The sequence below is a fragment of the Culex quinquefasciatus genome, chromosome 3 (assembly GCF_015732765.1).
Source record: "Culex quinquefasciatus strain JHB chromosome 3, VPISU_Cqui_1.0_pri_paternal, whole genome shotgun sequence".
Classification (NCBI taxonomy): Eukaryota; Metazoa; Arthropoda; class Insecta; order Diptera; family Culicidae; genus Culex; species Culex quinquefasciatus.
The window spans coordinates 161,547,636-161,569,521 of NC_051863.1; the positions used below are offsets into that span (position 1 = coordinate 161,547,636).

The 21,886-nt window shown below is 37.0% G+C and overlaps 1 protein-coding gene across 1 annotated transcript; it reads right to left on the bottom strand.

Moving 5' to 3' along the window:
* On the bottom strand, positions 1-16,660 carry LOC6037309. Its single transcript, XM_001847183.2, has 4 exons — positions 16,125-16,660; positions 15,445-15,552; positions 1,313-1,395; positions 1-1,113 (listed from the first exon to the last, which is right to left on the bottom strand). Exons 1-4 carry the CDS (start codon positions 16,131-16,133, stop codon positions 1,023-1,025), a joined length of 291 nt encoding a protein of 96 aa, XP_001847235.1. The 5' UTR covers positions 16,134-16,660; the 3' UTR covers positions 1-1,022.
* Positions 16,661-21,886: the final 5,226 nt, after the last annotated feature.

Genomic DNA, 21,886 nt, shown 5'->3' on the forward strand with positions numbered 1-21,886 from the left:
TAATTGCATATATAATGGATTTATTATTTGAAATCTCTTCACTTGAATCGTTTCTTATAATCGAAATCGTTTATTTTGTCTTTAATAATTTGCTTGCACAAACGCGTTTGCTGAGGCTCTTTTGTGTGTCATGGGGAGGGCGCTCAAAGCTTGCACTTTAATAGGCCATAATCGTTAGTGCAAACGGTCTCCAGCTCATCCTGCAAGGGTACTCATAATACTGTTTCTGCGTATAACCACCAAACTCAACGCTATTCTACTCACAGTGAAACATTCCTTTTTTGTGGATTTTGATATAGATTTTGATTTGATTTTTTGTATTGTTTGTTTTGAGTGAGGAAACATTTTTGAAATGATTTTTTTTTTGGATTGAATTTTGCACTCTTTTTCTAATTTTTCGATGATGTGTTTTATTCTTTGATAAGCCGAGATATGTCGTTGAACAAAACAGCTAAGTTGAATATTTTCTGAACATTTTTTTTTTATTTTTTTGTAATCTGCTGCCTGATATGATTAATTCTTACAACGTTCATTATAATTAGCCAATTGATTAAATCCATTAGTTGATTCCCATTTAGTTTTTCACCTTGTGAAACGTATCGTTCAACGAATAATGATAATTGCAATATCATGTGTATATAACGCACTAGCCTACGCTCTGATCAAGTCCTACGGTAATGGTCTGATTTTTGCAGCATTCTTCTTTTGTTTCCTATAAATCTATCTAAAATATTTGGTCTCTATGTAATACGCGCAAATGTGCATTGTTTGTCATATATTTCGCTGATGATGTTTATGCTCTTACTAATTTGGTCGCAAAATGAACTACCAAAAATAAAAACTATTATTGTTGTAACCATTCAAAATAACTAAAAACATCCGAAAAGTATAACTCAAACTTTGGCTGTGAGTACATGTCTACCGGTGCTAGCCACCTTTCAACACACCTGGATCTGTTTCACGAAAAACATGAGCTGAGCTTACAAATTCAGGAATAACGAAGACACTTCCCCGGCAGTGTGTTAGGCCGTTTCCCAGTCCCAGGTGGGCTGTGTCCAGATGTAGCCGGTGTTGGTCATGGAGCAGTACGCGTTGTAGTAGCGACCCGGGGACCTGTGCGGAAAAAGGGAGATGTGTGAATCGGAGTCATAAATAGCAGGTACTTTACAAGTTTCACAGACAATTGGATGCACTATTTCAGGTACTTTTGAAATATTGAAAAAATCATCAAAAGTTCTCATCCACTTGTCTGTGCTGTTTGTTTTAGAGGGAAAAGCCGGCCGGAAAGTGGTTGGCCGTTGCTAGAACTTACCTGCAATAGGACCACTGGGGGCACCTACAGCGGAATAGCTGCTGAAATTCCTCCTTGCAGACTTCGTTCCACCAGCAGGTTCTCTGTGTAATTTTAACAGGAGCGGACGGAAGAAAGAAAGGGACCGGATGGTTAGCTGTGAGATTATTGCGTTGCCTCGGATTTATGAGAAAAGTTTCGTGGGAAATGTGGTTTTGGCAGCCGTCAGCAGGTTAGTGGCTGGTGGCTGTGGGTTTGATAATAATTATAGCTGGGAATTACTTCGCACTTGAAGGTGGTGCCCGCAATGAGATGAACTTTGGTATGTTTTGATGGGATGCTCATCAGAATATTCATACGATGTGTAAGGTTATTTTTTTAGAAAAAGTACTGTGTGTGGAAATAGCTTAATTTGATTTTAACTGCAAAAGATAAACCAATAACACTCATTAAATGTCATAAGTATTCATGGTTTATCAAAAGGGCTGGTATAAATTTTATTTGCCTATTTACCTGGTCAGTCTGGGATCGAACTCAAGCCGACTGGGTGAGAGGCAACCACGCTTACCCCTACACCACGGTCCCTTCTTTTGGGGTTATCAATAAATGATATTATTCCAAATTTCCCCACTCTCCATACGCTCCACAAACTTGAAATTATGCCTTTTTGATAAACATCAATATTTATAAAAACAAAGATCAATATCTCGCGTAATTTAAAAGAAACGCCCAAATAAAAACTAACCCTAAGGTAAAATTTTCTTAAAAACACGCTAATGCGTAAAAATGTCCCGATAGAAAAAAATACATAGGGGAAGGTGAGGCAAGACGACCATATGGGGCAAGAGGAACAATCGCTCGTACGGCAGTAATTTTTTCAATTATTTCCAGTATGAGGAATTGTTGCTAGCAAAGCAATTAGCTGATTCTATTACCACATAACCGCCAAAACGGCGTAAACGCCACTGGGCATAAGATTGAATGAATTTTTTTTCATAACCTTTGTTTTCTTATAATATTGAGAAAGTACAAAATTAGACTTAGGGTTCGTTTTAAGGCTCATTTTATCAAAATGCTATTTTTCCTAGATTAGTAGTGTCCCTACCAATGACTTGCATCTATTATAAAGTATGATTTAGCTTTTGGTTATTTTTGTTGAGAGCTTTTTAAAAAATCATGTTCAGAGGGCAAAAGTACCACATGGATTTTTAATATGGAAAAAATTACGAATTGCTGCAACAACACATTTTATTGTGAAAAAAAATACATAACAGTACTAAAAAACTGATAAACAATTGTTTAAAAAAAATTGTCCTTACAAAATATAGTGATACATATCAAGAAAATTTACTAAGTAATATTTTTTTTTTCATAAAAACGATCAAATTTTTAGTAAAATATTATTTTTTTATCTAAAAATTAAAGAAACGTTTCAAAAACATTCTAATCTGATGTATCTAAGTAATAACAGTTCAATTGTTAGCAAATTAACATGTTGTTTTATGCATTGTTCCTCTTGCCCCAACGGGTTGTTCGTCTTGCCCCACTAGTTGAGTGGAACGTTCGGAAAATCAAAAAAATCAAAACGATTTTTTTACATTAAAAACAGGATTTTTTAAAAACTTGTTCTATCAAAGTCTCAGTCAAGACCTGGAATAAGATGATTATAAAAAATCCGACAGTTTTTTAACGTTTTTAATGGGTTATAACGAGCATTTCCTTAGCTTGTTACACTTGCCCCACTTTCCCCTACTGGTAATTCTATATCAATCAAATGAAATGATTCAGTGTTTTTATTCACCCGAAAAAACTAGTTTTGGTTCAAAATTAGTCAGAAAAATCACAGGGCAAATTTTTTTTTCTTCAAAATTTCCATGAAAATAAAAGTCTAATCAACTGAGAACAATCTAACAAGCTTTTTTCTGTATTGATAATCATATTTAGCATGTTTGAGCTTGTTTAAAAATGTTTGGAATTTTTATGAAATTCCAATGTACAGCATCGCAATAGTTTTATTTTTCGCAAAAAAAAAAAAAAAATTTCGTCTATACTTTGATATTTTGGAAACTAATGATGGCAAAACAACTGGACAGGTGTATAATGCATTTTAAAACATTTGTTTCATTAAAATGTTGAAACCATGGCTCTTAATTTCATTTTTTGTACTTTTTTACAGGGCTGCGGAGTCGGGCCATATTTCAAGCGACTCCGACTCCGACTCCGGCTTTCTGAGTTAAGCCGACTCCGACTCCGACTCCGGCTCCGGCTTTCCACAAATTGTTGACTCCGGCTCCGACTTCGGCCTACCAACTCTAGCCGACACCGACTCCGACTCCGACTCCAGCTTTCCAAAATTTGTTGACTCCGGCTCCGACTCAGACTCCGACACCTAATCTGTTTTTGAAATATTAAAAAAAAAATGCATTTTCAGCACAACAATTTTCTGAGTAAATTTGTATTTTGTTGTTTGAAAAATTGGAACATTTGATTTAACTACTTTAAATTATTTTTTTTAAGTTAATAAGCTAGCTTCACTAATTTTCAATTGTTTTTTTTTTCAGCAAGTTTTCATTTACTGAAAATTTCAGTAGTGCAGATTTCAGTAAATTTAACTGAATTCAGTAATGAGAAATTGGTGTGCAGTAACTATCAAAGATACCCTGGTTTTGAAAGAAAACAATTTTCAAAGTAACTATTTTTAAATCTTTTTTGAATTTATTTGAGAAGACGTACATTGACATTGTGTGATCTAGCCCAGTACACACTTTAAACATACAAATCATGAGAAAATTCTAATATTTGAAAAAATAATTAAATTATATCAATTATATTACCCAGAAGTGTTTGACGAGCTAAGAATCGAGAACAATCGTTCGCTCGCGTTTTTCATCCCTTTTTTTATGTCAGAAAGATTTCTGACGCCTCCTGATATTTTAACCGTGAAATCGAGATGTCGTCGGTTAAATCGCGAGAAAACACCTTCCGGGTCGATTTTTCCAATCTTCCCAAACGGATGACCTATGAGGAGATCCACGCGTTTGTGTACCACAACCTTGGACTGGGCATCGATGCCGTGAAACGATTGCAAGTGAACCATGCTCTCAATTGTGCTCAAGTGAAATGCAGCGAGCTGCGGATCGCACAAGAAACTGTGATGCAGCACAATGGAAAGCATGAAGTGGAAATGAACAAACATAAGTACAAAGTGAAACTGTGCATGGATGACGGCGGTGTGGAAGTGAAAATTCACGACCTGTCCAAAAACGTGACCAATGAACAAATCTGTGACCATCTGAAGCAGTACGGTGAAGTGCTAGCAGTAAAGGAGCTTATTTGGGGTGAAAAGTTCATCTACAAAAATGCTCCTACTGGTACCAGAGTTGTGAAAATGATGTTGCGAAAGCATATCAAATCGTATGTTACAATTCTCGGAGAAAAAACATACGTCAGCTACTTCGGTCAGCCCAGCACATGTAAGCATTGTGCCAACGTTCTACACGCGGGCATGACATGTGCGGAGAACAAAAAGCTGGTGACGCAGAAGTCTGACCTGAACAATAGGCTCAAACTGGCACAAAGCTACGCTGGCGTAGCTGGTGGATCGTCTTCAACGCCCCAAGGTCAAAACCTCGGCGAAGATGCTGCCGCAGCGCTCATGCCGGTCTTCACAACACTAACATCTGCACAAAACCAGGGGAAGAACACAACTACAACTGCTGTATCTGATGAAACCTCTGTGCCTCCAAATGCTCCAGCAGCGTCGCCAGCACCTTCTCTGGCTGCTGATCTCCCTGCTGCCCCTCCAGCTGCTGAACAAGTACCTGCCTCTCCAACCAGCCCTACAGCTGCCCCAGCAGCTGATGACCTCATCGCTGTTCCTATGGAAACCACCACTGCAGAAGGACCACACACGCACAACCAAGAACCATCAACTGCTGTGGAAAACGCGCTGCCAGCAGGTCAGGGCGTTGATAGCAGCCTTGCTGATGCGTCGAAGAGCACTGACCGCGAGATCCCTGAAAACACACAACCCAACCTGGAGATGCTGAGTGACCCCTCAACGAGTTACAGTGCAGCCGAACTCGCTCAGAGAGTTGAGTTCCTAGTACCACAGCTGCCCATTCCAGACATAGAAATCTCCGAGGGAGAAAACACAAGCTACACTGGCAATGATACGGACATCTCTGACTTGAGCACTTCAGCAGGGAACGGGTTCACCCCTGTAAAACCGAAGCGCAAAAGGGGTAGGCCGAAGAAGATTCGGACCCAGTAGACATGCAAAATACAACATCTTACAACGTAGCCACCATCAACACTAACGCAATATCCAACGAAAACAAGTTAAACGCACTACGGACACTTGTCCGACTACTCGACCTTGACGTAGTGTTGTTGCAAGAGGTCGAGAACAACCAATTTTCGATCCCTGGCTTCAACACCTACACAAATGTAAACGAAACTAAAAGAGGAACAGCAATTGCCGTGAAACAACACATGCTGGTGAGCAATGTTCAGCGTAGCCTGGACAGTAGAATACTCACACTCAAGGTCAACAACTGCGTTACGATCTGCAATGTCTATGCGCCTTCTGGAGTCCAAAGCTATCAGTCACGAGAGAGTATGTTCAACCAATCTTTGCCTTTCTATCTCCAAAACGCGGGGGAGTATGTACTTGTTGGGGGTGACTTCAACTGTGTCGTGTCAGCCAGGGATGCCACGGGTACAAACAGTCAAAGCATCGCGCTGAGAGTCCTTGTACAGAACATGAACCTGAAGGACACTTGGCAGATTATGAATGGAACTCGGACGGAGTTCAGCTTCATTCGAGCAAACTCAATGTCTCGTTTGGACAGAATTTACGTGTCGTCAAACATCTGCTCACAGGTGCGCACAACGTCCTTCCATGTGAACTCCTTCTCGGACCACAAAGTCTACAAAACAAGAGTCTGTTTACCAGATCTTGGAAGGGCAGCTGGCAATGGCTACTGGTCTATGCGAACGCACACACTCACTGACGAGAACATAATCGAGTTTGAGCATAAGTGGAACTGGTGGACAAGACAAAGACGGGACTATAACAGCTGGATGAGCTGGTGGCTTGAGTACGCAAAACCGCGCATCAAGACTTTCTTCAAGAGAAAAACCAACGAAGCATTCCGTGCATTCAACGCGGAAAATGAGTACCTGTACGCTCAACTGAGGGAGGCATATGACTGTTTGTACCTGAACCCGAATGCTCTTGCCGATATAAACCACATTAAAGGGAGGATGCTGCGACTGCAACGTGACTTCTCTTCGAGCTACCAGCGTCTTAATGATCCTGTCGTTGCCGGGGAGCACATCTCGTCCTTTCAACTTGGAGCCAGGATGAAAAGGAAGAAAAATTCGTTCATCTCTAAAATCACCGACGGAGTCCAGACGCAGCCTTTGGATGCAGCAGAAATAGAAGCACACATTCACCAGTATTTCCAGTCCCTGTACTCTGCTGGAGACGTAGCTGATCCTGACGGTGCAACAACCAACCGGGCTATTCCATCTGACTCGGTGCCGAACGCGCAGGTAATGGAGGAAATAACAACTGAGCAGCTGTATAACATCATCAAAACGAGTGCATCGCGCAAAGCTCCGGGGAACGATGGAATACCCAAAGAGTTTTACGTGCGGACCTTCCACGTAATACACAGACAACTAAATCTGGTGATCAATGAAGCGCTGAACGGGAACATCCCCCAGAAGCTGGTTGAAGGTGTTATAGTATTGTGCCACAAAAAAGGTGGCAACAATACTATCAAATCCTACCGACCTCTCACGATGCTCAATTTTGACTACAAAATCCTAAGCCGAATACTCAAAACCCGAATTGAGGAGATCATGGTCCGGCACGACATCCTCACACCCTCTCAAAAGTGCTCAAACGGCAAAAGGAATATATTTGAAGCTCTTCTTGCCGTCAAAGATCGAATTGCCCAGATCAAGCACACACACATACAAGGAACGCTCGTATCATTTGATCTTGATCACGCATTCGATCGAGTTGAACACTCTTATCTGTTTCGGGTTATGGACGATATGGGCTTCAACAGGGCACTTATACAGCTGCTGCGCACTATCATGGACCACTCACGCTCTCGTGTGCTAGTAAACGGGCATTTGTCTCCAGAGTTCGAGATACGGCGCTCGGTTCGGCAAGGGGATCCGATGAGCATGCATCTCTTCGTTCTCCATCTGAACCCGCTGCTGGAGAAAATACGCACACTCTGCAACGACCAGCTAGACCTCTCCACCGCATATGCCGACGATATATCTGTTATCGTGGTTGATAACACGAAGTTACCAACACTCAAACAACTCTTCTTTGACTTTGGACGGTATTCTGGGGCCGTCCTCAACCTCGAGAAAACAGTTGCAATGAACATAGGAAGAAGCAGCGAAAACCTACCCTGGCCGTCGATGGAAACGCGTGTGAAGATCTTGGGAATCAATTTCTTCAATGACCACAAGCAGATGATACAGTTCAACTGGGACGAAGTGATCCGGAAAACTACGCAGCTAATGTGGATGTATAAAGCGCGAAACCTTACGTTGATCCAAAAGGTTACCGTGCTGAACATGTTTGTGACCTCAAAACTGTGGTTCGTGGCATCTGTGTTGAGCATACGCAATCAAGACATAGCAAGAATCACAAGACAACTTGGGTTCTTCCTATGGGGTCGCCAGCTGAGAGTTCCAATGGAGCAAATTTGTCAACCTATTGCAAAGGGAGGGCTGAATCTGCATCTTCCCATGCACAAATGCAGAGCACTACTGGTCAACCGATTCCTGTGTACGATTGCCGAAACTCCCTTCGCCGAGCACCTGTACGGCCAGGTTAACAATGGAGGATCCCTACCAGCAACATACCCTTGTCTACGGCCGACGTGGACCACTATTCGAGAGTTTCCCCAGCAGCTACGAGACAACCCGTGTTCGAGCAGCATCGAAAGTCATCTTCTGCAAGCTTTGCCAACCCCGAAGGTAGTGGTGAACAACCCCAGAGCATCGTGGAGAAGCGTGTGGCGAAACGTACGAGCAAGGAGTCTCACGTCGTTGGAAAAATCCACGTTCTATCTGCTTGTGAATGGCAAGCTGCCTCACGAGGCCCTGTTGTTCCGGCAACATCGGATCAGTAGTGCTTTTTGCATTCATTGTCCGAACGAAACAGAAGATCTAGAACATAAGCTAAGCAAGTGCCGTAAAATAAGCCATTTGTGGAACCACCTTAAACCAAAATTAGAATCCATTTTGGACCGAAGAGTAGAGTTCAAAAACTTTCAAATCCCTGAATTCAGGGCAATAAGAATGGCAAATGTAGAGAGATGTCTAAAATTGTTTATCAACTACGTAAACTTTATTTTAGATACAAAAAATGATTTTACGACTCAAGCACTTGATTTTTTACTAAATTGTAACTGCCCATAATACAGTATGTAAAAAAAGTATTTACACCCCTTGGGCACTATGCACATTTTGTGATGAAACATGTAAAAAATTTAAAGTTTGACAAGAACCTAGTACTACGTTTTGTTCAAAAACTCATGCTGAACATTTTGCTACAAAAAGCTCATGAAAAGATGATTTCTATAAAAAGTTATATAACAAATACTATTACGAAAATAAAATAGGCGCAAAAAAAAGTATGTACACCTTTCAAAAAATTAACATAAATAATGTTATTTGTTGACAAATCACCATAAATCCAGTCTCCCAACTCCAAATAGGCATCCTTGACTGATTAAAAAAATAATTTGAATTGAATATAAAGTTTACTAACTACTTAGTATAAAAGTTTATATAACTCTGGAAATTCTATATAAATCTTATCTAAACTTAATTTTGCAAACTTTTAATTCAACTAAATGTCAATATATTACCATATAATTGCTAAATAAACATTTTGGAGTGGGTATAACACCGTTTTGGGGGTATTTGTATCGATAGAATAGATTTTTCGTTGGAATTTCGTACCAACCCGGAATTAAGTCGTAGGAAAATCCGCCGGCATCCGAACCGGTCCACGATTCACAAGTCAACCTATGTGGAATCGGAAAGGGCATAAAATTTCCGATCTTTTGATACCCAAACATCTACGTTTTCTTGAAAACCTACGTTTTTAAATACCTTTTAAACTTTTAAAAGTTAGTTATCTATTAATAAGAAAATGTTGATACATATAAGGCATTATTCCAACTTCTCAAAGTGTCATGATTTTCTTAATGAACATGATTTTGAGTCGGAAAATGGAATGCATTTTCGGATTTGTTGGACAATTGTCCACTAGGAGAAGGCAAAATAATTTTGTAAATATAAAATAATATATGTTTTGAAACATAATTAAAAAAAATCTCCAATTTTATAGGCAATTTCAGTTGAACAAATTTCATATAAAATGTAAAAACTTGTGATTCGGGTTTTAAGTTCAGTTTAAACGGCAATATAAATCGAAAAGTTTATGAAAAATACTAGATATAACAAATTTCAGGCAAAATTTCAACTTTTGACAATTTTACCTCATCCCGGAATTTAAAATGAGAATTTTTAACGTAACTATTTTTCTAAACATTATAGAAAAAACTTTTTTTTCAGAAATAGTGCATGGACTTTGTGTGGCCTACTCCAGTACATGTTTTAAAAATAATAATCTTGAGAATAACTTTTCCAGTTGAAACATATTCCAAAAATAAATTGAAATCCTATCAAAGTCACCCCGGTTTACGGTAAATATCACTTACAAGGTCGAAGACCTTGTAAGATGTTTATAAGCAAATCCCTTATGTATACTAAGGTGGTCCAAATCCGGCCTTTTTTGGAGCTACCCCCTGAAATCAAAGATCGACCCATCACTAGGCTAAATTCCAAATTTGAGCTCATTCTGACCACGGGAACCCCTCCCTCCAATCGTCAAAATGTATGGAGAAAAGCAACTGTTTAACTTTTTTACCTGTGGAAGGCGGCATAATTATCCGATTCGTCCCATTTCTCAAATATGGAACCTTCATTAAATTTAGAACAACTTTCCCAAAGACACCATATTTTTAGGATTTTTTTCCCGCGAAGTCATTAGCGCCCAAAACTGTCCATTTTTGCGCGGCCAGCTGTAAGGGGCTACCTAACAATGATGTTTATTTTAAACTCGTACACTGCCATTAACAATTTTTAATCGATTTTTTAATCGATTTTTTTTCTAACAGCAGCAGCATTATTGTTATCTTTAAAAAGCATTTAGTGGATAAAATGGTGAATATTCAAATGTTCTGCATTAACTAAAAATAAAGCACCATATGTCTTCAGCAAAGTGTACTCATTTTGAAAAAGTCCTATAAGCTATTGTGATTCATATGTTTATAGGACCTCTAGATATGTAGATTCAGCTATGGTTTTGAAATGTCTTAGGTTCTTTACTGAAGGCTCACTTTTTTTTTTAATGTGGCGAGCTAAAATTGTTCCAGCTGTCCCGAAGACTGATTTTTTTAAATGTTTAATTTTTACAAAAATTGTAAAAAAAAACATTTTTTTGACCATCTTGTTTTGGATAAGATGGTCCTATTTGCCACACAAAAATCCTGATGATGTGGATCCTGATGATTTAACGTGGAACCGATTTTTTCTTCAATGTGGTTGATTAACTAACCTCAAATAACCTCCATCTTTTTTTCAAGTGCTCGATAACTCCCTCCTAGGTTGATTGATCCCGATCGTGATCATGAATATTAAATCACAATAAGACCCTCATTAAACGCTTTTATAATAGGATTACACTCTCTTCCCGCCCCGAACGACGATATTGCCCAATAAAAACGCAAAACGAACGACTGCGAATACCGTTTGCTATATTTCCCCTCAATCTACCACCACCCACACCGGTCGGTATGCCACCCATTTATCAAAACTTCGTCTCGACCGACCCCCTTTCGAAAACAAACCCTCAACAAAATGAGCATCCTTTTGCGTTCTTCCTTCGCGGAATCGCAGCATGAAATTGTGTACTATTTTGTGAAAGTGTCCTACAAATCATTTGAAAAAATATTCATTTTCAAAACAAGATTTTTTTTAGTTACAAAAATTATCTAAAAACAAACAAGAAAAACAACCTTTATGGTCACAATGTACATTTGGCGTATACGACCTTTTCACAAGTGAAAGCGAAAGCGAAAGCGAACGGTTGCCTAATAAAATTAAGAATTCAATAAATTCATCACAAACATTAATTTCCCGCTTCCCGGTTTATCTCACCGCTCTCTTACGTTTTCGCGCCAGGAAAATCCCATTTTCGTCACGAATTTTCCTCTCGTCTGCCCTTTTGGTGGATGGTGGTTTACGTCAAACTCAAAGTCTTATTATTCTCGCTTTATGATCGGCGCGTGCTTATGTACACCATGCGGCAGGGTGTGAAAAAATGTGAAGAAAAAGCAAAAGACTTGTAGAATTTCAATTTGTTTTTTTTTTTTTGTTTTTTTTTTATGAATTGAATAAGTGGAATAATATTTAGAAAATGTGTGCAAATATTGTAGATTTTAGAAACTCCTTAACCAAAATCAACCATTTTAAGATAAATCCACAATTTTGAGAGTCAAATTAAAATGCTAAAAAAGAAAAAAAATAATTGAAAACTATGTATTTTTTTTACATTACGATTGCAATCATTCCAAAAAAACTATACAAATGCATAAATTTTGAGAAAAATTAATCTAACTTTCACATATTGTTCCCGTATTGTCCTCTGGAGTTTTATGGGCTGCCATTTACCTTCTCCACCCAGCACCGCCAAACGCTCGCTTCACCAGGTTTCAATTTCCATCTCCAGCCCCATCCCACGGCAAATAACTTTTCTTTCACAAATAAACTTTTCGCCTCGCGAGCGAGCTCATTCAGGCGTAATTAACGCCAAACGGAAATTGATTTTTCCGATTGTCATTTTCCTTCGCTCGCACGCGTCGGGAATATTTTCTCGCAGAAACTTGTGTCAACTTTTGCTGCGAGGGTAAAGTGGTTAAAATTTGCATTTTTTTTTCAAATTTGTTGCATTATCGAAAAAATCTATTTTCGTTTTTGTTTCAAACATTTACCGAACCAATTCTTTAAAAGGTCAATCAATAACCCTTTACCCTATTTAATCATAGGAAACGCAAAAGCTCAAACACAGCAACAGCCTACTTCGCAGTAAAAGATTTGTAACAGGCACAATGACTAAGTCAAATAATAATGCCAGCCATTTTCCACTCGGATGAGTTTGTCCCCCGAGCGAAATCCGGAGCAACAGTGCGCAATCTGGTGGCGGTAATCTCCGGCTGCTGAGCTTTCGGGGGGAGGGAGGCAGTGGCAGGGTGGAAACGTCGCCGTCATTGCCATTGGAGCCAAAAATAGGCTCTTCTAACGCGACGAGATGGGCATAATGGATGCCTACTTGAGAAGAGTACAGAACGACAGAAAAGTGTGGAGAATAGATACATCCTTGTTTTGGGTCTGCCTGAAGTGATTTCGGAGAAGCTGAGCTTGGCGGTGGAGAGGATAACAGGCACGTGATGGCATCTTTGGACAGGGTGGCTAGAAGTTGATTGCTGTCATTGTTATTTTAAATTAATTTTAATTACATTATCTTAAGGACCTTAATTTAATATCTGAAGGATATAATAAATGTGAGGACCTCAAAAACACCTCCAGAAACTCAAAATAGCTCTGGTAAGGAACCATTTTTCCAAAGCTGATAATATCCAGAAAAAATCTCATCGATTGCAACTACCTAGGTAGATTGAAATCAATCAATTTTTCACAACTGTTCAATTCTCAGAGATTTTTTGTATTTTTTAATCCAGCTGAAACTTTTTTGGTGCCTTCCGACCCTTCCGTATGTCCAAAGAAGCCATTTTGCATCATTAGTTTGTCCATATAATTTTCTATACAACTTTGGCAGCTGTCCATACAAAAATAATGTATGGTAATTCAAAAATCTGTATCTTTTGAAGGAATTTTTTGATCGATTTGGTGTCTTCGCAAAACTTGTAGGTATGGATAAGGACTACACTAAAAAAAAATTATACACGGTAATTTTTTTGTTAATTTTTAATTTCAGTTTTTGTCACTAAAATTTAATTTGCTAAAATCACTATTTTTATTTTTTTTATTTTCTGATATGTTTTAGGGGACATCAAATGCCAACTTACTAGAAATTTCCTGAATGGGCAAAAAATCTTTGACCAAATCATTTTTGAAAAAATCAAAATTTTGGTCGCAAAAAGTTTTTCAACATGATTTTCCGACGTAAAATCGAATTTGTAATCAGAAAGTACTCAGTGAAATTTTGATAAAGTGCACCGTTTTCAAGTTATAGCCATTTTTAGGTTTCCTTATTGAAAATAGTTGCTCACTTTTAAAAAAAAATTAAAAGCTGAGTAAATTCTCTACATTTTGCTTTGTATAACTTTGTTGATACGACCCATAACTAATTAGTTGCTGAGATATTGCCATGCAAAGGTTTAAAAACAAGAAAATTTATGATTTCTATGTCTGATCCAAGCAACCCAATATTTTCTAATGTCGATATCTCAGCAACTAATGGTGCGATTTACAATGTTAAAATTTGAAACATTCGGGAAAACTATATTTCCATTTTTTAAATCAAGACTAACATTACAAAAGGGTCAGCTTTCAATACTACGTCCTTTTGAAATGTTAGTATTGATTTAAAACAAATAAATATTGTTTTAAGTAAGATCGGAAAACTTCACGAATGTGTCATTGTTGGATATTATACAGACTAGAGAAAATCTACCACGGATCTACCGAATCAGTTCAACAATACGGCTCATCTTTAAAACCGATGTTGCCATCCAAACGCAATAGTTCGACGATTTCCCAGTGGTTTCAAGCATTTGACAGCTGTCAGGCGTTCCAATATGCGAATGGCAGCTCCGTTTGAATTAGCGAATCCATTGTGTCATATTTAAAATAAAATAAAAATGATTAACTTTTTCCCATAAATCGCCACACAACGTAATGCATGTTTTTCAGGTATTTACTTAACACAATACTATAAAAAAACTTATTTATAGAGCTCCAAAATGAGCTCAAGGAATCTGAAAAATTGTTATTCAAATAAAAGAAAAAAATAAAAACATAAAATTTAGTTTGGAGATATAGAATCTTCAGCAGTGCTATTTAATAAAGGTTAATACGGTATCATCTTTAACTTTCATTTTTAAAGGGTTAAAATGGATGAACACAAACATTTTTATGCATGTTTCTATTGTGAAATCTAAGGGGTCCCCCGAGCAAAAATTTACACCCTAAAAAAATTCACTAAAAGTAAAAGTGTCTATTTAATTTGTTAAACTGACTTACCCAAAGCGTTCTCAATCACAGATGGTAGTCTCAGATGTCCCCTACAAGCTAAAGGTCGAACCGAGTTGATATCTGGATCGAACACTTTTTTATTTGAGTTTGAAAATTATGCTATTTTTTCACTAGAATGCCAATAACTCCCTTTTAATTTAACCAATTGGGATGCTTCTTCCTGCATTTTGTTGCATTTTTTAAGTCCTTTCAGATGCATTTTGAATTTTGAAATTAAATTGAATTTTGCCTAAATTATAGCCTTTTAAAGATTTTTGACGTTTTGAACCTTCAAACATTTTATCCCGATTTGCCCCACTTCCCGTTAACCTAGAGTGCTCATATTTTGGCCAGATGCTCGTTTTATATGTACAAACAACCCCTGAAAATTTCAGGCAGATTGGTGAGGTCGATGCGAGATGGGTATGCTTTGCTCGTGGACGCTCTTTAATATTATACTGGTCAAAAGTTTTTGGCATTACACGATTTCTCGAAACTCACATTCAGGTTTTAGTTGGCTGAGGTTTCAACCAATAAAAGCCTAACAATGTAAATGGGCCAAAGTCGAAGTAAGAACAAGCAGTTCGTCCTGCTCATTCCTAATGTTAAATGTTGACACAGAGTATCTCCATAGCATAAATGTCCCTAAAGTGCTTAAAACATTTAATTATAAATCCCTTTGAAAATATTCACGAGTCGTATTTTAATGAACATTTAATCAAAATAATAATGAAATCAGATATATCTATAAGTCCCAAGACTGTCACCGACCATCAAATTATTCTCACCTCCGTCAGATATCCGCGCACACTCTGGTCCGAGTAGCTCCGCTTGACGATCCGACCACTCGCGGGCAGCACCGATATTGCGCCAAACACCGCGAAGGCAACCCATATCTAGATGGAGCATTTGCCAAGGATATCACAATTGTTGACGGTTGACGTTGACGGGTTGTCGGTTGAGCACCAAGAGGAAACCGGAAACAACGTACGGAAAGGATTATTGTCTGTGTGTGGCTGTGAGCCACATGCCGACGAACACATAGAGAACGGGTGAGAACCCGGGATTATGACTTTTTTTTAATGATCTGCAGTGCCTTTGGTGAGGATGCTGTACATAAGGAATTACTAGTAGAAAAGGTTTAATTTGATCATTTTTTAAAATTATTATTATCAAAACATTTCAATTGCATTTATTCATATTTTGAAATTTTTACCGCTTCTAAAACTTTCCATAGAACATTCCCAAATGTTATTCCAGATAGAACGTATCATGTGTCTATAGAAACATTCCAGCCTGAAACGGCCATCACAGCATTCTGATCGATACTCGGCATCCTCAAGGCTTCGGCAGTCCCGTTCCCTTCCCTTCCTCGTACCGTCCAGGTACAAGAAGACGGTTTCAATGGGTGACCCTTTTCACCCCGAAAGCCAGGTCCTCAACCCAAAAACAAGCACTTAAAGCTTACCTTGTTCATATTTTCATCCACCAACCAAAAAAAGAAAGTGAAAAAAGAAGTGCAAATCTGTGGCTTAAGCTGGGTTCGAAACCCTCGTCCCAGGGTCCTGCCAAAAGGACACTCCAAGTCAAGTTGACCGAAACCGGAAATTGCTTCTGCTGATTAAAATCTATCTCCCGTCGGCAGCGATGACAATATTTGAAAGTTCAGCGCTTTTCCACAGCAACACAAGAAAAAAAAACACAGGAAAATCAATCCAACAACTTGTTGATAATGGCGACAAATCCGACGACGACGAAGAGATCCGAATGATGTACACAACACGACACAGATAAGCAACAGGGAAGGAGTTCGAGCAGGACACAAACGGGAGAGAGAAATCACGCGCTGGATTGAAATATTGTAATCTTTCAGTGTGAAAATAATACGGAAAAGACACACACACACACACACGCCACGGACACGAAAAGGAGACACTGCTTCCCGAAAGGAGGGCAGCTTCTTGGGGCGAACACTTCGACGTCACTGACTCTGGGAAACCCGGTTCGCAGTGTTTTATGTACAAGAAGCACCGAGTTTCGGCCGGGAAAATGATGAGAGAGAGAGAGAGAAAATGGAATGTCGGAAAATGCGACACGAAAAGTTTCGAAGAGTTTTTGTTGTTGTGGCAAAAGAGAGAGAATCAAAAGCTCGATTGGGGAGAAACTTGAAAGCTTTTCAAGCTTTGATAAAGTTGGTATGGATATGAAACACTATGCGTCTCCATCAAAATCAAATACAGCCGGCTCTAAAACACTTATGTCAGACCATATCAAAGAAGAGGGTTGATTTAACAATTCTGATGGCAATTTTACTTTGATCAACTCCGTAGTAATAGTTCAATAGGGCGAATCGGCGTTTGTAAACAAGCAGTCAATCCCTTTTGCTCAAGTGACAGTTCACGTCAAGTAAGGGGGGATAGACTGATGGTTTACAAAGGAATTGCATTTCAATATTTAGTGTCAAAAGTCTAGTAATTCTAAACTAGTAATTCCTCCAGAGCAGGGACGGAATAGTCACAAAAAAAATCGTACGGAATGGTATGGAATCATTCTGACCGTGATAGAGAAGTATTCAAAGTACTCTGAGAAGAAGTTTTCATAAAATTTGGAAAAGTTTTAAAAGTGAGTTAACTATAATTAAGAAAATGTTGATAAATAGCATTATTTTAATATTCAAAAAGTGTTATGATTTTTTAAATGAACATGATTTCAAATTGGAAAATGGAATGCATTTTCAGATTCTTCGGACAATTTATGTGTTTTTGAAACATAATTCAAAAACATCTCCCAATTTATAGGCATTTTCAGTAGAACAAATGTCATATAAAATGTAAAAACTTTTGATTCTTGCTTCGATTTCAGTTTAGAGTGTAATACGATTCAATAATTTTATAAAGAAAACTAGTTTTAATGAATTTTAGGCAAAATTTTGATTTAACAATTTGTTATTTTGTTTAAAAGCTTGAAAACTTAGAGATGTTAGGGTTCCAACAACTATTTATAAATATTGATTTTTTTTTTCTTAAAAGCCGTCTCAGACACTTTAGTAATGGTACATTTGAAATAAACATAAAATTTGAACACATTAAATCTGATTTTTACAAGAATAACTATGACTATCAAAGTCACCCTGAAATAAATTTTCAACTATTTTTTAAACACTATTGAAAACACTTATTTTCAAAAATAGCGCATGCACCTTGTGTGGCCTACCCTAGTACATGTTTTAAAAATAGTAATCATAAGACAACCCTTACCAGTTGGAAAATATTTCAAAAATAAATTGAAATTCTATCAATGTCACCCCGGTTTACGGTACCTCAAGAAAACTTTTCTCAATATTTTGAAAAGTTTAAAAAATTAGTTAACTATTAGTTAACAAAAAGTTGATTAATAGCATTATTTTAATCTTCTCAAAGTGTCATAATTTTCTCAATGAACATGATTTTGAATCGGAAACGGAATGCATTTTCGGATTCTTTGGACAATTTTCCACTGGTAAAAAACAAAATAAGTTTGTTAATAATAAATATAATAAGTTTTTGAAACATAACATAAAAAATATCCAAATTTATAGGCAAATTCTACTTAAAATGTGATTCATGCTTCCAATTCAGTTTAAAAAGTAATATAAATCGATAATTTTTTTTAAAAAAATAGTTTTAAACGAATGTCAGGCAAAATTCTGACATTTTAACATTTTTTCTTAAAATTTATATGTATTTGCTAAAAAGCTTAAAAACTTAGTTAACTAAATATAAACTTTTTTTTCTTGAAAACTATATCAGCAACCTTAGTGATGGTGTATTTGGCGTTAAAAATAAAATTTGAGCACCTTAAATCTGATTTCAAGAGGAAAAACTATGACTATCAAAGTCACCCCGGATTTTGAACTGAGATTTTTTAACGTAACTTTTTTTAAATGTGCATGGACTTTGCGTGACCTACCACAGTACAAGTTTAAAAAAAATAATAATCATGAGGAAAACCTTAACAGTTAGAAAATAATCCAAAAATAAATTGAAATCCTATCAAAGTCATCCCGGTTTACGGTACTTTATTTTCAAACAATACGTTAACTTGAACCACCATTAGGGTGCCCAGAAAAGTGAAGCCATGCTCAACAAGCAGAAAACGGCATCTCTGGAGTTTTTTTTTGAAAAGGACCAATAAACCAAATTTCCAGTTTTTGCTTTTTGGGTGTTTTTGAAAACGCCGTGAGTCAGGGGTATTGAAAAACACCTAAAATGCAAAAACTGAAAATTTGGTTTATTGGACCTTTTAAAAAAACTCCAGATCTGTGCAAATTATGAGCAAAATTGGTTTGGATTAACCCATTGATACCTGAGCCAGAAGTTCGTGAAAAAAATGTTTTTCATTCTGAAATGACTTTTTAAAATTACTAATATTTTTTCAGGACCGAGTTAAGAATACAGACAAAACTGTAAGTAAATTGGATTTGTTATGCCTTTTTTCGTATTTTTCTCTTACAAACTTCAGATTCGAGTATGAATGGGTAAATGTTAACCGATGTTACCCAAAGTTATAAAATAGCTCAAGAAATAATGTTCAGCTTGTGTGCACCTAATTTGGGAAAACACGTTATTTCTGTAAAACCCATTTTTTACCAATAACTTATTTTGAGTCATACACAATCTTCAATGTTAAAATTTCCCATGGATCTTCTCGACTTAACATAATTTTCAAATCTTTTTTTTTGTTTACTAAGCGTTTCCATACAATATTTTTTAGCGCAATTTATTTATTTATGCAAAGGTTTTTTTTAAGGTCCAATAAACAAAATGTTTGTGTTTTGCATTTTGGGTGTTTTGAATACACGGTGACTCAAGGCGGTTTAAAAAAAACTAAAAAGCAAAAATTTAAAATTGTGTTTATTGGGCTTTTAAAAACACTCTAGAATTGATAACTTTTCTAAACGGCGACTTACGGCATCAAATCAATCAGATTTCAGATTTCAAGTTTATAGTATTTATGAAAATTTCTGAAATCAAATGGGGTTTTTATAAGCGAAGAAACTATAATGAAAAATTACTTATTCTGATAAACCAAACGAATTGGCTTTCTTAAAAGGTGTCAGCAAATTTGTTTAATAGCATTCCCATTTTTTTCATTTATCCTTCTAAATGTTACATACATCTTCTTAGGTTAATCGAGAAACTCTTTCATTTTTCACAACTTCTATTCACCAGAACGAGCCTGTAGCGTGCGTAAAAAAAACTCTTCTAAAAAGTATCAATGCTGGCTTGTTAAACTTGATCACACAAAAACGTTTCAAACCAGCTGACGCATGAAAAAATGCGAAACTTTTCAACGTGCGTCACAAAACAGGTGGAAAAAAAATCTTGCGCAACACTTCGCCCTAAGAACAATCAAAGGATCAAACAACGAGTGCAATTAAGCCTGTCGCTTTTATGTTTCCTCTTTTTGGAGAGAGAAAAAAAATGAAATCACTTTTTGATTGATTGATTGCCACACCATCGAGGGAGAATTGGTAAATCTGACAAAAAAACTAAGCACTCAGCTATCGAGCTGCATTTCAATTCGGGTCACGAGCTGCTCCTCAATAACTAAAATAGTAGCAAAAAAGCTCATTTGAAATGCCCGCTTAAAAACAATCCTCCCGCATCATTTGGCAACATCAAACATTGCCGATGTTAGTTTTGAGTGCCAACAATTTGAACCGTGCCAAAAATGCAACCATCAAACGAATGTCAAGTTGGGTTGAAAGTTGAATTAATATTGATCAACTCGAAAAGCGCATTGATAATTACGGGGTTTGTCTAATCATAGATTACATTTTATCCATTCATCCGGATGACACCCGGCCGGGTTCAGGGTCAGCAAAGGTTCAATCAACTGAAACCATCGTTGAGCTGTTTGGCGTAATGAACACAAAGCAATCGCAATCCTTTTGTAGCGCAACTATAGGTGTACTGGCGGATTGAAGGATAGGGTGACCACAAATTTGCATGCTACCAGTAACATAAACATAACATTTTCTATGAACAAAACATTATACTGTCTAAATAGCGAACCGATTTGGCTCAAATTTGGCACTGGGGCAATTTTTTGATTTGGCTCAAACTTCACCAAAGAAGACATTTTTGGTTCATTGGTTCACCCATACAAATTTCCATAAAATTTTGGCAGCTGTTCATACAAAAGTACCTACCATTTTTGTAATATTTCAATATCTGTAACTTTTCACGATTTTTTTTTTTGGTTGATTGACACCAAGTCTTCGGCAAAGTTGTAGATTCTGATGATGACTATTCAGATTAAATAGGTACATGGACGAAAAATTGTGATTTTTTAATTAACACAAAAAATCTAATTCCCAAAATCCATTTTTTTCAATGTTTTAGGGGACAGAACCCCGCATCTTTTAAACCATTCCGAAGTATGGACCAAAATTTTGCTGACGAATTATGATTTTTTTAAATAGTGATTTTTTGTACTTAAAATATAATGACTTCCTTTTTTATTTAAAATCGAATTTGCAATCGAAAAGTACTTATCATTTAGGGCAGCGAATGACCAAGAAGGTTAAAGCTGCCAGAAATAAATAAATTAACAACAACAACAACACTTATCATTTTTTTTATTACGGTTTTTGATTTTTTTTTTTAAGGTGTCCATGATTGTTTATTCCTGAAAGCATTTATTTTAGTAAGCTCATACATCCAATTGAAATGTGGTCAAAGACAAACTTATGGGAAATTGGACGAGCTTTTCGGTAAAAATATTTTCGAAACTGAAAAATCAAGTCAGTCATATAGAAATTACCAAAAAACATCAAAAAACCTATTTTTTCAACATTTTTATTTTTAAAACCGCTGTAACTTCACAAGGATTGGACTTAGGACAAAGATCAATATGGAGACTTTCATGTAATATTGTCTGTAAAATCGATTCCCGTATTCGGCTTTTTAAAATTTTAACGCTTAGAGCACTTTTGAAAAAAACAGTTTCAGTAAATGATTTTTGTATTTTTTTAGGTGAGTTGCTCCATCCTGCATTTTTCGTGAGTCTTTTTGTAACATCTTAGCCCAAGCAACACACTTTGTCAGATAAACGTATTTCCAAACTGGTTGTATAACCGAACGGCCTCGTTACCACAACTTGTTCTACAACTCCTGTGCATTGGAAAAAGCGCACTTTTTCTGTTGTATAACTTGCCAGAATAATATGCAAGTTATCAGAGTAAGT

Bases quoted from the DNA above. Each gene is read 5' to 3' on its own strand.
- LOC6037309 (XM_001847183.2), bottom strand. The intron at 1,396-15,444 runs GTGAGAATAATT...AAAATTACACAG, and splicing joins TGCGCGGATATCTGACGGAG to AGAACCTGCTGGTGGAACGA. The intron at 1,114-1,312 runs GTAAGTTCTAGC...TTTTCCGCACAG, and splicing joins CCCCAGTGGTCCTATTGCAG to GTCCCCGGGTCGCTACTACA.